At 49.3% G+C, this 14,347-nt stretch overlaps 1 protein-coding gene across 1 annotated transcript in view; it reads right to left on the bottom strand.

The window, feature by feature from the left end:
* The window catches only part of PPIP5K1 (diphosphoinositol pentakisphosphate kinase 1), a 53,486-nt gene extending 39,235 nt beyond the window's left edge, over positions 1-14,251 (bottom strand). The window contains 13 exon segments of the mRNA XM_075764488.1: positions 126-201; positions 642-728; positions 2,008-2,109; positions 2,572-2,693; positions 3,725-3,886; positions 4,178-4,279; positions 5,290-5,444; positions 5,680-5,765; positions 6,722-6,812; positions 6,901-7,096; positions 8,689-8,863; positions 9,166-9,335; positions 14,207-14,251. Coding sequence (XP_075620603.1) covers positions 126-201; positions 642-728; positions 2,008-2,109; positions 2,572-2,693; positions 3,725-3,886; positions 4,178-4,279; positions 5,290-5,444; positions 5,680-5,765; positions 6,722-6,812; positions 6,901-7,096; positions 8,689-8,835 — 1,326 coding nt within the window. The 5' untranslated portion in view covers positions 8,836-8,863; positions 9,166-9,335; positions 14,207-14,251.
* Positions 14,252-14,347: the final 96 nt, after the last annotated feature.

The following is a 14,347-nucleotide window of genomic DNA, read 5'->3' as shown; positions in this document are numbered from 1 at the left end:
CCACCTGAGTGTGCATGGGGTGGGGAATGAGAAAGAGAACGTTTGTGCGACGGACTGTTGCCTTGTGCTGGCATCTGTAGTGCCTGCATGTCCCACACAGTAACCCCAGAGAGGACTCCCCTCACCTGTAGCTGCTCTGGTTTCTTCAGCTTCAACTTCCCTGTCTTGTAGCCATCATATTTCTCAAATAATTCAAAGAACCTGAACAGACAACAAAGAACGCTGATCCATTTTCTGCTGTTTCAGTGCTACAAGGACTGCCATCCCTACACATGCATTGACACTCTGTTCTTCAGGGAGAACCAGCAGGCCCACTGGCTCCTTCCTGTGCTTCAGAAATTCTGAAAAAAACCAAGTGTTTTCAGCCACAGGTACAAAAAGGAAGTAGCCACTAGCTTCCCATTTAGTGGGGCACTTCCCTTTGGAGACCTTCACTCTTTCTTCCAGTGTTCACACAGAAGGCGTCAGGATCTTTAGGGGGAAAGGGGGCTCCCTCAACTGGGTAGAAAGCATTTGCTTGAATGGAGCCAGGAAAAAGCACTGTCTCCCAAACACTCAACCCTTCTGCTCCTCTTCTTGATTCAGAAAATAGGCCCTCCTCACTTCCCAGCAGCACAGCATCTTCCTGCCTTGGCTCTTACCGAGGATGCTTAACTTCCATCTTCATCTTCTGCTTTGGGGTGCGATCTCCATGCCGGATGACTGCAATAACACAACGAAGCTCCATCCTGGGAAAACACAAGATACACCTGCCAAATGTGCCCCTACGCTCCAGAACTGCCACCAGAAAGTAGTTTCCCATTGTTCTTTCAGTCCCATTCTTTTGACAGCTGCTTTCCTCATCAGTGGCAGAACTTCTCCCAGACTAAAGCAGACACAAGTGCCAAGGCTGTAAAAGTAGTCAAAGTACTGCAGACACTACCAGGTCATCTGGTTTCCTATCAGGGAAAAGCACCACAGTACCATAATATGACAGGCAGAACCACATCTGCAGCAGAAGGGACCAGGCTAGATGTTACAGAATCTACAGAAACAGCATTTTGAATTGTGCCAAGCTTGTTTTTGTGCCATGCCAAATTTGTGTAATGCTATATGACCACTTAAAGACCCAGGAAAAAACTACTTGGCTCAGAAGAATGGTTATACAGCTGGGGTCTTGTCTTTGAGCAATCAGTTATAGCAGTACATAGAAAGATCTCATAGCCATCAGCCACATGCAGGGACCAGTAGTTAGGCTGGCTAATTTCAGAAGGGCTACACGAGTTTGCTTTTTCAGTAGCTACAATATGCAACTATTTCTTATAGGACCCCAGAAAAACAGGGGTTGATTCTATCAGTCTCATTGTCACAAGGTGTCATTGAAGCCAGCAGACCTGTGAGCTGCACAGTGTTTGGTTTTGCCAACGTTTTCCAAATGATCACACAGTAAAGGAAGGATTAATACATATTCTCAATCTACCTTTTCTGTGGCACCGACTTGTTCACGTCATACAAGTGTACAAGTGTGCTGAGGACCACAAACAAACTTTTGCCTTTGGTCTTTTAGCCTTATGTGGTGGAAAACTAGTAAGGCCAACAGTATCAAATGAGGGTCTGCCGAGTGCACAGGTAATGTGAACACTAATTGTTTTCCACCCATCTCACTGGCAGCTCAACATGCATTTTCTCCAAGTAGCAGCCTACTGAACTGTGAGCCAGCTAGAGTCATGCCCTAATCCATTTCCTGTGCTGATCAAGAATTTGGGCCTTCTGAAAGCCACGTGAGCAGTTTCTGTAATTCCTTCAATGACTGCTCGTCTGCATTCATCAAACCTATGACTAATTTACCATCTATCACCTCTTTTGTGTGCATGGCTAAGCCCTTCCAGAGGCATTTCAGGGCTGCAACAAACACACAGCTAGAGAACACTATGCTGCTGGGTGATGTCTGTCCCTTGGACAGGGTTTGCATTTTGTCCCTCATGTAGCCATCACCGACATTCTTTTGAGAAGATGGCAGGTACTCACATGGTGCCTGAAGTTGTGGGGACAATGGGAATGTCTTCTGCCTCTGTTGGGATGGACCAGGGAATATGGAACTGGGGAGCCAATTCCCGCATGATTATATTTCTGGAAGAAATTAGAATACAAAAATCACAAGAAATTCCATTCCCTTGGTTCTCCACCTTCTCCTTAGTGGTCTAGCTGAAAATTTGAAGAGACCCACGGAGTTTCTCCTCACCTTCCTCGCAGAGACATCTATCACACCATGGGCTAGTTAGGGCACCCCAAAGGGACACCAATTTCATTTCCCTCACATCACCAATACTGCAGCTGGGCTTAGCATCCAATGAAAAGTCCTGTAAGACACATCTAGCTGCAGACAAAGACAGCTAATGCCAATGCAGGCAGGAGCTCCAAGGGGCTAGAAATAATTAACCCATTCCTCCCAGAGCCAAGCTTTCACCTGCTGAACGCATGTCCCCATCTGAACCACCTGCAGACTTCTCCAACATGCTGATCAGGACTCCACACGCATTTTACTTTGCTATGAGTTACCTTACCCGCTGTCGAAACTTGAATTTTACATACCCAAGGATTTTGGCACAGTCATCGTAATACTTCATAGAGTTCTTCACAAAACTGAAGCCATTCACATCGCAAACAAAAGAGTGGCCGTTTGCCCGCAGGAGGTCGAACCCACACACTGTTTGCTGCATGAGGAAGCAGAGGACAAAGGACTCACAGGCACGCTCTGAGGGAGTGCAGCAAGGGGACGGCAGCTGCCCAGCCAAGCGGGGCACACACAGACCCAGCCAGTGCACACTGCCCAGTTCAGCTCCACTGGCGCTGTGGCTGTCCTCCACTCCATTCCTACCTCACCACCCCTGAAGAAGTGTGAAAATACAGCCACTAGCCAGCAGTAACAGGCCCTTTAGAGGACCCCTTACACCTTCGCAGCTGTATCAAAGGCCCAACCCATGAGCCCCTGGATTAAGCCATCAGGGCCACCCCTCCACCTCCCAGAGCTCTAAAGGCTTAAGACAGCTCCTGGCTCTCCTGCTCTTGCCTCTAAATCCAACCATTTTGAACCAGACTGACAAGTACAGACAATAAGTGGTGCAGGCACAGACATCCATCAATACGTGGAAAAGGCTACAAGGCAGAACAAGCCCACAGCTCTATCAGCACAAGTGCATGGGTTGCAGGTTGCACCAGGGGCAGTAGCCAAGTGCTTCTTCTGCTGACATTGCTGAACATGTCATGCAACCATATCTAGACTCAGACACTCACTCTACCAACCTGTAAAATAGAACACCATTGTGCACCCAAGCCAGATCAAAAATAGAACAACAACAACAAAAACAGAAGAAAAGACGATCAGGCTTTCCACACAAACATATCTAACAAACAGTAAAGGCAGGACCGGCACAGGTCAGATGGGCAGCAGCGTGCTCAGAATCTGATATTAAATGCTCAGATGTACACTGGACATCAGCCACCTGCCAGCACAGAGGGTATTTGCTGCAGGCCCTCCTGCCTTCCCAATCATCTCTGACCAGCAAACTGCCACGGCCAGCAGAGCCAGCTGCACCCAGCCAGCAGAGACGGCAACCGCATCAGGCATGGAAGACTGCTGCACCAGAGGCACATCATGGTAACAGAGCTCAAGCCTTAACACTGGCTGAGATTCAAATCAGACATTTGTGGAGTATCCTGCATGCATAGGAGAGAAAACACAGACCTTAAAGGCTACACAGACTTTCCGGGCAACTAGTTTCTCCATGGCAGTCAGCATGACTGGGTAACGGATCTCTTTCCCTTCGCTGTCCCGTTCAACCTTCCCATCCAAAGCAGGGGATTTGCGAGCCTCTGCATGGGCATAGTCCGGCCCAACAGTGTACACCTGGGAAGAGAAATAGTTACACCTGACATAATCACCTAGACCAACTGCAGCTTCCAGAAGGTATTTCTACTGCAGACACAGAGAGGAGAAGATCACACGGTCTCAGGCATTCCTCCTGTTGAGACCTACAGAACACCCACTCCCCACTTTGGGATCTAAGCTGCACAGTCAGCACCTCACAGCTTTAATAAACACTCCAGAATCTAAGCAGGACTAAGTAGGACTGCCCAACCTTGAGCTATCGAGGCCTGGAGAGAAGGAAGGAGGGAGCTATTCTAGGCTTTTCCTTACCTTTACATCAGTGCCATCTGTAGGCATGAACTCCTCATAAATGTATGAGCCTGTCTTCCTTACACTGCTCTCTGGGGAGTACACACTACTCCTGCTGCCAATCTGAAAGCGCAGAATAAACACCTCAGGGAAGAGCATGGGGCTCCTTTCCTGAGATGGAAGAACAAAAAGCGGTAAGTTTCGTCCCATATGTAGAGAATTAGTGGAAAATCTCTCAGAACCCCCAGCTATTACAGCACACTTATTTATGGAGGACAAAAGAGAATCCAAAACACAGACAGTAGGTATGTCCTTGTCCAGACTTTAAACAGGAGAAAAGTTGTTACAGACCATTAGGTGGACTCCAATCGCTACAAGGACACGGAACAAAAAAAAGTGGATAAAGACCTAGAAAGCAAGGAGCCTAGCTAACAATCAAATGAAAATAAATTATGACGGGTGATAATCAGACCAATTTAACTTCCTTCTAGGACAGTTGACTGATCTTATGGACAGAGGAGGATGTTGGTTTCATATTTAGTAAGGCTTTGGATACAATCTCAAGTGGCATGCCTGTATGTTAGCTAAGGAAACAATAATTTTAAGATTATTAATGGCAGATGAGTAACTGATTGGAAAAAAGATATATCATAGCTATTAACTGTTCGCTGGCAAAGTGGAGGAAGTGAGCAAGGGCAGATTCCCTGTGGGATCTAGGAATAAATACTGCATTTATTACATTTGCAACCTACGCTAAGCTGAGAAGGGCAACAATGATGTTAGAGGACAGGAACATAAGGTTTTTTTAAAAAAAAATCTTGATAAACTGAGGAAGTGATCTGGAAAAAGCAGCATGACATTCAATAAGGGACACAGTTCTCCATGACTGCTAGACAGGACTCAGGTCAAACAGAGGATGAGGAAGGTGAAGTCAGCACTACCTCTAAAATACGTCCTTCTGTAATTCCCAGGTAGATGGGGTTCAGCTAAAAGTTCTACAAAGGTCTAGATCTCCCCAACACAAAACGTTCCTTTCCCCTTCACCTGCCCCAGCACTCCCTCCTGAAGCCACATGGGTCTCAGAGCCACAGATCTGTTGGTTCCAACACCAAAACTGCAGCACCCCTCCTTACCTTCCGAAAGAGCCGCTGGCTGCCCCCACCTGCTGACGTCGGGTAGTAAATATACACATTATGGTCTTCAGCACTGACTGGCTTCTCTACAAATGGCTTTGGGAAAACAGCTCCATTTACCTCCACGTGGTCCTCTCCTTCCACCAAGTTGCATTCTGAAGACAAAGCACAGCAGCAGCACGTCAGGAAAGGGTGAGACAGCCTAGTGCAGAGCCGAAGTCCTTCAGTCCTGGCCAGTCAGCCAGATTCACTGTTTGGATCTTTGTCCACAAAAAACAGCAGACTTGTGAATCAGGCCTCTTTAAGCTGATTATCAGTACCTGTTCTCTGCAGAATATCCTAAATAGTCCAGTATGTGAAAATGGTTTTCAGCAGAGCTTGGACACTGACCTTCTGGTCTATCAGGGTCTCGATTGAGCACAGCATAGCGGGGCAAGTCTATTCCCTCTTCTTGAAGGATTCGATACACTTCACGCCTGCAGAGGACAGAAATAGTGTCAGAAGAGTCTAGAAGGTGCTCAGTACATGCCAAGGGAAAGGCTTCACTCTCTCTGACGAGGAACAAAGTCAAATGAACACAAACAAGCCTAAAGAGAGAGCGCACACGCTCTCAGCACATGCTCTCCAGATAGGACCTACAGGCTATGGGGCATGCCTCAGTCCTACTCTTGACAGAGATGACCAAAAGTAAATCTCTGCCTGGCCTAAACATGGATGCTCATTTACTAGCACGTGCCCAATCCACAGCAACACACCCAGCACCTGCCATCTCCCCAGATCTGCCTTCTCATGCTAAGCTGCCCAAGGCCCAGGCCAGGTAGATGCAGCAGAGTCTCTTTTCATCTGATGTCTGTGGGGAAACCGCAATTCTTTCACTAGAGTTACACTTTAGGGTATCTGTCAGCAACCACAGGAACACCGCTCGCAACCCAAACACAGCGCAGGAGGTTTGGGGTCTGGTATGAGCCCCACCCATAGGTACCTGACTGCTGGTGGCCTTTACCAACAGCTGACTGAGAAGCCTCTTGAAGTGTCTGACCAACATACCCTCCTCAGAACCTGATCTGGCCTTACTCCCAATTTCTGTCCCAGAAACCCATCCCACTACTTGGCTCTCCTACTCAGAGACTACTCTTTTTGCCTTAGTCATGGCAGTCTTGTTCTGTGAGACCTCTTCCACTTCCTACTTCATCTAGCCATTCCTTACAAGACATTTGCACCAGAAAACACAGCATGCCATCTCAACAGTTTTACCCCCAAATCTATTCCTCTCAATGTTTTGGAGAAACAACCCCTAAAAACCACTGCTAAGGTCCCCTTCCTCCCCATCTCACTCATTTGCTTGTGTCCAGGAAGATGAAGTTTGCACAGCATGCTGAGGAGAGGAATCAAAGGAAGAGGGAAGGGGCTTTAGTGGATCACAGGCACCTACCTGTCCTGGATATAATACTGCATATCAAGGTCATTAATCAGAAATGGCTTGCACAGCTTGGCATAAGCAACCGCTTTATCCAGGGGGAATCCTGAAATACAGGGAGCAAGGGGAAAGAATGAGTGGAAGCTCCCTTGTCCCAATCTCAAGTAGGCTAAGGCCTGCCACAGACTTTTTACCTTTGGAGTGGAACGATATTAGGCAGTCACAAGAGGGCCAGTTCTCCACCGGTTCATTCAGAATAACATCTTCCCCCATAATCACCACTGTGATATACTCAAACTTGCACAGACGCTCCAGAATCTGTGTCATGGGCTTTGACTTGGACTTTTTGGTCATGGCACAGATGCCAACCACAATCTGCCGTTCAGGTGGCTAAGGGAAGACAGAGACCAGTTTAGTACAGGGTCAACGACTTTACTGAATTGACAGCATAGAAATGCAGCAATGCAGAACAAACAAGAGATTTTCTTCCAACCTTATGCACTCACAGCTCTTGCTAGACTCAAACCCATACACGCTTCCAGCTCCCACTAGAGTCCACTGAGGGAGACATCATTAAGAATCAGCCCAAAACAACCACTTCTTTGCCAGGTAGTATGTACCTCCTCCTTTTACTGGGCTCTAATGCTAAGGTCAGAAATAAATATCAGGCACCTGAACAAGCAGCAGGGACAGGAATCCCACATCATGTTCTCTCGCCCATAACTCACCAAGGCAGTTGGTGGACTTAGGCAGGCTCAGAGAAGAGCTGCAAATATTTTATAGCAAAAAAGTCCAGGAACTCAGTCTGTTTGTCTTATCTGAGAGAAAATGAAGGGGAGATTACAACAGTAAGTAGCTATGAGTAGAAGAGAAACAGTACCAAGTTCTCTTCCATATATCTGACAAAGGTACAACAAGATCCAGTGGGACAAAGTTGAGTAAGTCAAGAGAGAAGGTGTGCATCCAAAAAGTATTGGTAACCCTAACAGAGGAACAGACTAAGGTCTGTGGCAGACTTTCTGTCACTGTTTAGAAGCCCCAGACTGGACGTTTTCCTGACAGATTAATTCTGGCCCAAGCAAGATTAAATGCAGTGAGATCATCTGAAGCGATATACACAGGACTGTGGGTTACCTAACGCAAACAATTGCGGCTTCAAACTGTAAGTTGAGACTTTAGAAGTTCCTGCACTGACTTGCAAACCAAGGTGCCACAGTAAAAACAGCATCTGGGAAGCAAAAGGGCTTCCAAATCCTCCACTACACCTGATAAATAGCTCTCCACTGAGCATCAAGGTACACAACACTACATGAGTTTGAAGGGAATCAGTGTGGGCTCCTAGGTCAACAACCCACTTGCAACAGAGACTTGGGGTACAGAGGCAATGGAAATGACCATTGCATTGGTGTATGGTCCCAGCAATTCGCACAGCCACCAGCAATGTCCCTGCAGCATCCAAGTCCCATGTGCAGAACAGCAAATGTAACATTTAATATAACACTGAAATGTTTAATGTAACACTGAAAAGCAGTCAGGAGCTGGAGATCATTCTCCTTTCTGCACCCTGTTCCTAGAGGTTACAGAAAAGAGTAAATGCCTCCACTCTGCAGACACACCTTTGCCCTTTTCGCTGTTCCCAGAGTTTTCCTCAAACATTTCCCTGGTGAAACAGAAAGGTTTACAGGAGTGTCAGGGTTAAGTTGCTAGGACAAAGAAATACACTATTGTACCTGAGAAAGACCTGCAAGCAAAAAGGCTAGGATTTACTGCAGCATGACGCTGCACCGAGCATGGCAGCACAACAATGCAGTAAGTCCTCTCAGAAATGACACTGCCATTCCCCTGGTCGTGCCACACAGCCTGGTGCCGTGTCCCCCGAAGTCCCAACTGCCTGTGGCCTCAGCCAGCAGCTGCACAAACCCTGGCTGAGACCCAAAAACTCTGCACAGATGCTCCAACCCAGAACGCCAGGACCTCCTTACCGACTCCTCCTCTTCATCATCTTCAAAGAAATCAGTTTCGTCTGTCTTCATGTTTGATTCCAGAAAATCTGTCTCATCATCCCTGGAACCAACAACAAACCTGGGAGCGCAGTTTTCTGCCTCACTGGAGGTCGTCAGGGACGACATTGCAATTTCGGTGGCCAACCATCCCGCTCTGGAATCACAGCGTGCAAAAAGGGATATAGAAGGTCAGATGCAAAGCGAGCCAGGGGCCAGCTTCGCTGTTGGAAGCTGGTGACTGATGGTGGGGAGGGCAGGGACTGATTTGGCATGAGTGAGCCCAGGGATGTGCTGCCCAGCACAGAAGGAGGGAGCAGGAAGAGACCCTCAGGGTAGGAGGGGATCCGGGATTCAGGACCATTTTAGATAGGCAGCTCCACTGTGCAATTAACCCCTTTGCACCAACTGGGAAAGGGACAGTGTCACCGCCAGCGCTGAAATTCATGTAAACCTTACAATGATGCATGTTCCAAGCTGCTGTCTAAATCATGGAAGGGGACGGCAGACACTCCCGCAGGCTCATACACCCAAAGACATCAACTGAGACTCCAGAGGTTAGGATGAAACTTAGGACAGTGACGGTGACTTTCCAATCGCCAATTTTCATCCTTTCAGCTCAAGAAGACCTACAATAACAGAGAGACCAGTTTGAGAGGTGCATGAGTTTGCGGTGAGCAGGGAAAAGGAAGAAGTGAAAACTCTTTGGCAGGGAAAGAGGACACAGAGGAAGCATCAGCAACAGTTTGGGTTGCAGGTCAGGGCTTCTGGGTTTGCAAGCTGGCTCTGATTTACTCTGTGACCACAGAAGCTGATTATCGGGATATAAGCTATGCTTTATAAATGCCAGGAAAGGAGCATGTCTTGCACTGTCACGTACAATAGCAGCACTGTTTGCTGCAGAAGTGACAGAGTTTGAACACACAGTACATGACCTGTCCACACCAAGGACACAGTTGTTCACCGCTCACCATAGCCGCACACACATAAATGTCAAGTGGCTGCCCTTTACCGTGTTTTCCCCAACTATAAAGTGGTAAAAAGCACTCCTCCCACGTAAGTAAGTGCAACCTTGAGAAGAGGACGTTGTGAACATCTCATGTTACTAAGAAATTCCTGAAAATTAACGTGAGACACTCTACTGCTGCTTCTCATGCTCTCACATGATTTCCAGAGTTCCCCACACTGAGAATTACTGTATTTCCTCCTCTTCTGAGCATGCTTTCCCCGACAGCCAGTGCAACATAGGAGACTATACTGCCACATACAGCTGTCAGTTCCCAGTCCTCGAGCAGCTCTTCTTCACAGAGCAGAGGAGGCACATCCAAATGCCATCGGCCTGCTGCCAGCATGGTTTCACAGCAGGCGAGAACCCTCTCACCAGGAGCAATGGAGGGAGATTAATTCATTCAAGCAGGGTGAGAACAGGCAAAAGAAACAAACACACGGAAAGCAATCCATCTGCCTGTGAAATTCCCTTGGAAATAAGGGTAAAAATAAAGCATGCCTCCATGCAGAAAGGCTGTCCGTGCTCCCAGAAATGACAGGAGATTTAACAGGTAAGTGCTCAGAGAAAACACTGGAGCAGAGACACACCGGACAAGGTCCCACAGCCATGCTACCAGGCACTGGTTCGACAGCAAGCCCATCAGTTACCACGCCAGATCTACTTGGGAAGCCGGAAACCAGAGAGGTGACACAGCAAGCCCGGATTTTGCACCTACCGCACCAAGGACGATCTCCTCCACCTGACTCCCAGCTCACGTCGGTCTTCCACTTGTGCACCAAGCCCAAGGCTGTCTGCTCCCACACAAACCTTGAGGCACAGTGCACACCCAGCACAGAAAAGCGTCCCGATCAGTGAGCTAAAGCTGTAATTCACCATCGGTGCTCTCTGCTGGTGGGAGCAACAGCACTGGCAGACCAGGCTATACAGGCATTTACTGTGTGCTCCGTATAGCCCTGCTATTTCCACACGAGGACAAGAGTAGGATTCCCAACATGCTCAGGAACCATTTTCATTCCTGCGCCCTGCTGCCTCAGCACAGAATGAAACCTTAGCAAGTACACTATCCGCTTGATGGCTGATGATTTAATGAAATAAACCATGCAAGAAGAGGAGGAGGGTTTTTTTTCTCCAATCCCTTACTCTCCCCTCCCTCTTGGAAAAAACAGATCAAGCAGCAGGAAAACCTTTGCCCTAAGAACTAAGAAAGCAACGGGTTCAGGAAAAAGCCTCTGCCTTGCTCTATAGTTATTTCTATAGGCCATGACATGCCATACTCGAACCAGGTAAAAACCCAGAGCCTCAGCGAAGCCAACGGCCACCAATGCATCAGGCATCCCCTTGATGTTAACAGGGAAAGCCTCATGATCTCAGGTTGCTTCTGGTGTGGGGAAAGGGAGAGGGGATAACCAAAACCTCCTCCAAGTTTCCTTTTAAAGTAGATCCCTTATCTCACTACGTTTATACCAAGAGAGACTACAGACACTTGACGAAACAAAACTTTTAGCTACAGGCATAACTATGGTATCTAAACTCAGACAGACTGTTGCTCTCAAAGGGAAACAGGCAAGCTGAGCTCTATTCTGGTATCACAGGCTAATAACAAGAGGTTTTGCCACCACACTTGAATCAGCTCACACCGACAGCTGACACTCTGTGTGGGCTATCACAGAGTTTGTATGCCAGGAGGGCGGCAACGTCCCTTACAGAAACAGTACCAGCCAGGTTCCTGTACAGTGCTCAGCCCACACCACCACCACACCATTACTTCTGTTCTTCAAACCTAGAGCTATGACAGTACATGATGCTGATGGTTCTGAATCATTCTCATTGCTTCCTGAGCTAACTGCTCCTAGACATCACACATTCACACCAGTCCCCATTTGCTGAGTGTTATGGGTCTCACCTTTCACTAATCACAGCAAGATAATCAAGTTAATGCTGCTGGCTGTATTGTCCAAGAGAGATAAAAGCATTAACATCGCCCTGGCACATACAGAAAAAAGGTAAAGATGGTTCTAGCTTTGAGTACGGAATATTCAGCCTTGCTAGTCCCATCACAGATGCACATGGAAGTACAGACCAGCTGCTACAGCTAAAGATATTCTTCCACTTTCTTCCAGGAAGGGCAGCTATGATCTGCTACACAATCATACCAAAGGTTACCGTAATCATCTAATGGCAATCAGAAGCTGCTGATACGTGGCCTGAAACTGAGACGTAGACCTTGCCTCTAAGTGTCCTGGGACTAAGTCAGGTCCCTAGATTAGCCTGTATTAGTGATAAGAAATGAGATAGTAAGTTGTTTTCTGGTTCCCCAGCAAATCATTCTGGCACCGTTCAGACAAAGAGATGTATTTTTTGTGCCCCACTTCTGAGGTACCAGAAATTTAAAAGAGAAGAACGGATGATCAGGTCTTGTATTAATTTTGCACTCAGTGTGGCATTAACCACTAAGAGGGCTTGGGTGTTGTTTTTGCATTTCGTTTTTCAAACAAAGCCTGTTAGAGATGCAGATGCACAATTTGTAAGCGCAATCCCTACAGCAGAGGGCTGAAGGACAAGGACTGCCTTTAGTCCTGGTACGCACCAACCACCCAAGGCTGGTCACACCGCCGGTGGCAGTGGCCACAGGCGGCAGAAGAGGCAGCTCTAGGAGCGGAGGCCAGGCCTGCGCACCCCAGGGAGCCTGGAGTACGGGGTACCACTGCATGTGGACAGGCTGCAAGGATGATTTAGTTTATAGACCCACAGCCTGATTTCAGCCAGGTCAAATATCTGCAGGATTGTAACCTCTAAGAATACACACAGCTGGCATTTTAAAATACTAATGCTGGCAATGTCTTGTTGAACTACCTGAAACTGCTGTGGGCACTAAAAACAGACAAACAACCCAAACAAACAAGCAAAAACCCCTGGAAGTTTAGGCCTCGATCAGTGAGGTACCTTTGCATGCATGACCAGTAAAGTACCTTTGCCCAAAGAGTTACACCCATTGTCACAAGGGCTATTTGTATTAAGGTTAATTACATACTTAGATACAAAAGGTGAAAGCTGTACTCTTATCATAGACAATTGCTTCAGAAGAAAAAGAACACCTATTCCAGAGTTAATAATTAAAAGCTGCTTGCACTTGGTGTATCAAAGAAAGCTTTCCATGTGCTATTAACATAGAAGTTCAACCTGTTCACAACCAGGAAGCTGAAGTCAAGCTTCTGAACGTACAGTTCTGCCTGTTCGAGCAGCACTTTTGGTAACTCCAAATCTATCAACATCTTCAAACCCAGACAGAGCACAGCAACGGTGGAAACATTTCATGTTTCCTGACCAAGAGCTCCTTCTGCTAGATAATGCTGTTTGCAAATTTAGTAAAAAACTCTTGGCTTATCACTTCCACCTCTGAGCAAGTGTTATGTTGCTCCCCCATAGCAACTGCAGCAGTAAGATCAATTCTTGTCTTAGGAGATTTTTTTTAATGAGATCTTGTTATGAGATTGTCCAGTGTGAAACTTCACAGCATCAGAATTTCTCTGAGACTGTAGCTGTTAATAAAGGTTTATTAACAAACAAGTATAAAACAATACTTTCTAATGTTTTTAAAATGAGACTACAAACGAGTTCAAATAGGCCTTCAATTTTAAAAAGCAAATTCATGACGTTCGTTAGCTCTGGTCTGTCAGCAGGCAGGCTGCAGCCTGCGGGCCCCTCACCACCGGAATTTGGCCCGCGCGGGCTGCGGCGCCGGCAGCTCCCGGGCAGCGCGGCCCCACCCCGCCCTCACACCCCGGGGGCGATGCAGACGCGAACCCCAACCCGTCGGGCTCCGGAAGGCTTCCAGCCGGGAGCGCCGGCTCCTCCTCCGGGGCAGCTACCGGGGCCCGGCCCGGGCAGAGCGGCGCGGCCGCAAGCAGCCGCGCACCCGGCGAGCCGCACCGGCGCCGCTAGGCCGGGCAGCACCGACACGGACACGAGCAGCCCAACCCGCGGCAGCCCGGACGGCGCCCGCTCCCCGTGAGACCCCGCAGCGGGCGGGAGGGGCTGTAGGGCCCGCTCCACCGTGGCAGGGTCGGGCCACGGCCCCGCCCGCCGCCCCGCCGGCCCTCCCGGGCAGAGCCCGGCGCAGCGCCGCGCACAGCGCCCGGCCCGGGTGGCGGGGAGCAGTCGGGCCGGGCCGGCCGCGGCAGCCCCGCGGGGGGGGGGGGGGGGGGGAGGCAGGGCGGCAGGCCCTCGCCTGGCCAGGGGGCCGCCGCTGCCACCTACCCGGCGCTGCCCGGCACCCGCCGACGCGCCGGGCCCAGCAGTGGCACGGCCGGCCGCACCGCCCCCCCCCTCCCCACTTCCAGTCGCGTCGCGTCGCTTCCCTTCCCTGGCCCGGCGCCGCCTGCCCCCCGCCCCGGCCTCGGGCTCGGGCCTCGGCGCACCGAGGGCGCCCCGGCAACCCGCCGGCGGCAGCAGGGGGCGCCACGCAGGACGCCGCCATTTCCCTCCGCTCACCTGCGGCCTCCGAGCGCACCCTGCGCTGCCGGCGCTGCCGGTGGCCAATCACGGCCTGCTGACGGCCGCAGCCAGCCAATCGCCAGCCAATCGCCGGAGAGGGAGGCGGGCCGGCGGGGCGTGGCGGCCCCTGGCGGCGGC

Source organism: Balearica regulorum, chromosome 12 (genome assembly GCF_011004875.1).
Source record: "Balearica regulorum gibbericeps isolate bBalReg1 chromosome 12, bBalReg1.pri, whole genome shotgun sequence".
Taxonomy (NCBI): Eukaryota; Metazoa; Chordata; class Aves; order Gruiformes; family Gruidae; genus Balearica; species Balearica regulorum.
Note: the sequence above shows the minus strand (reverse complement) of the source record. Positions and strands in the feature narration are given on the sequence as shown.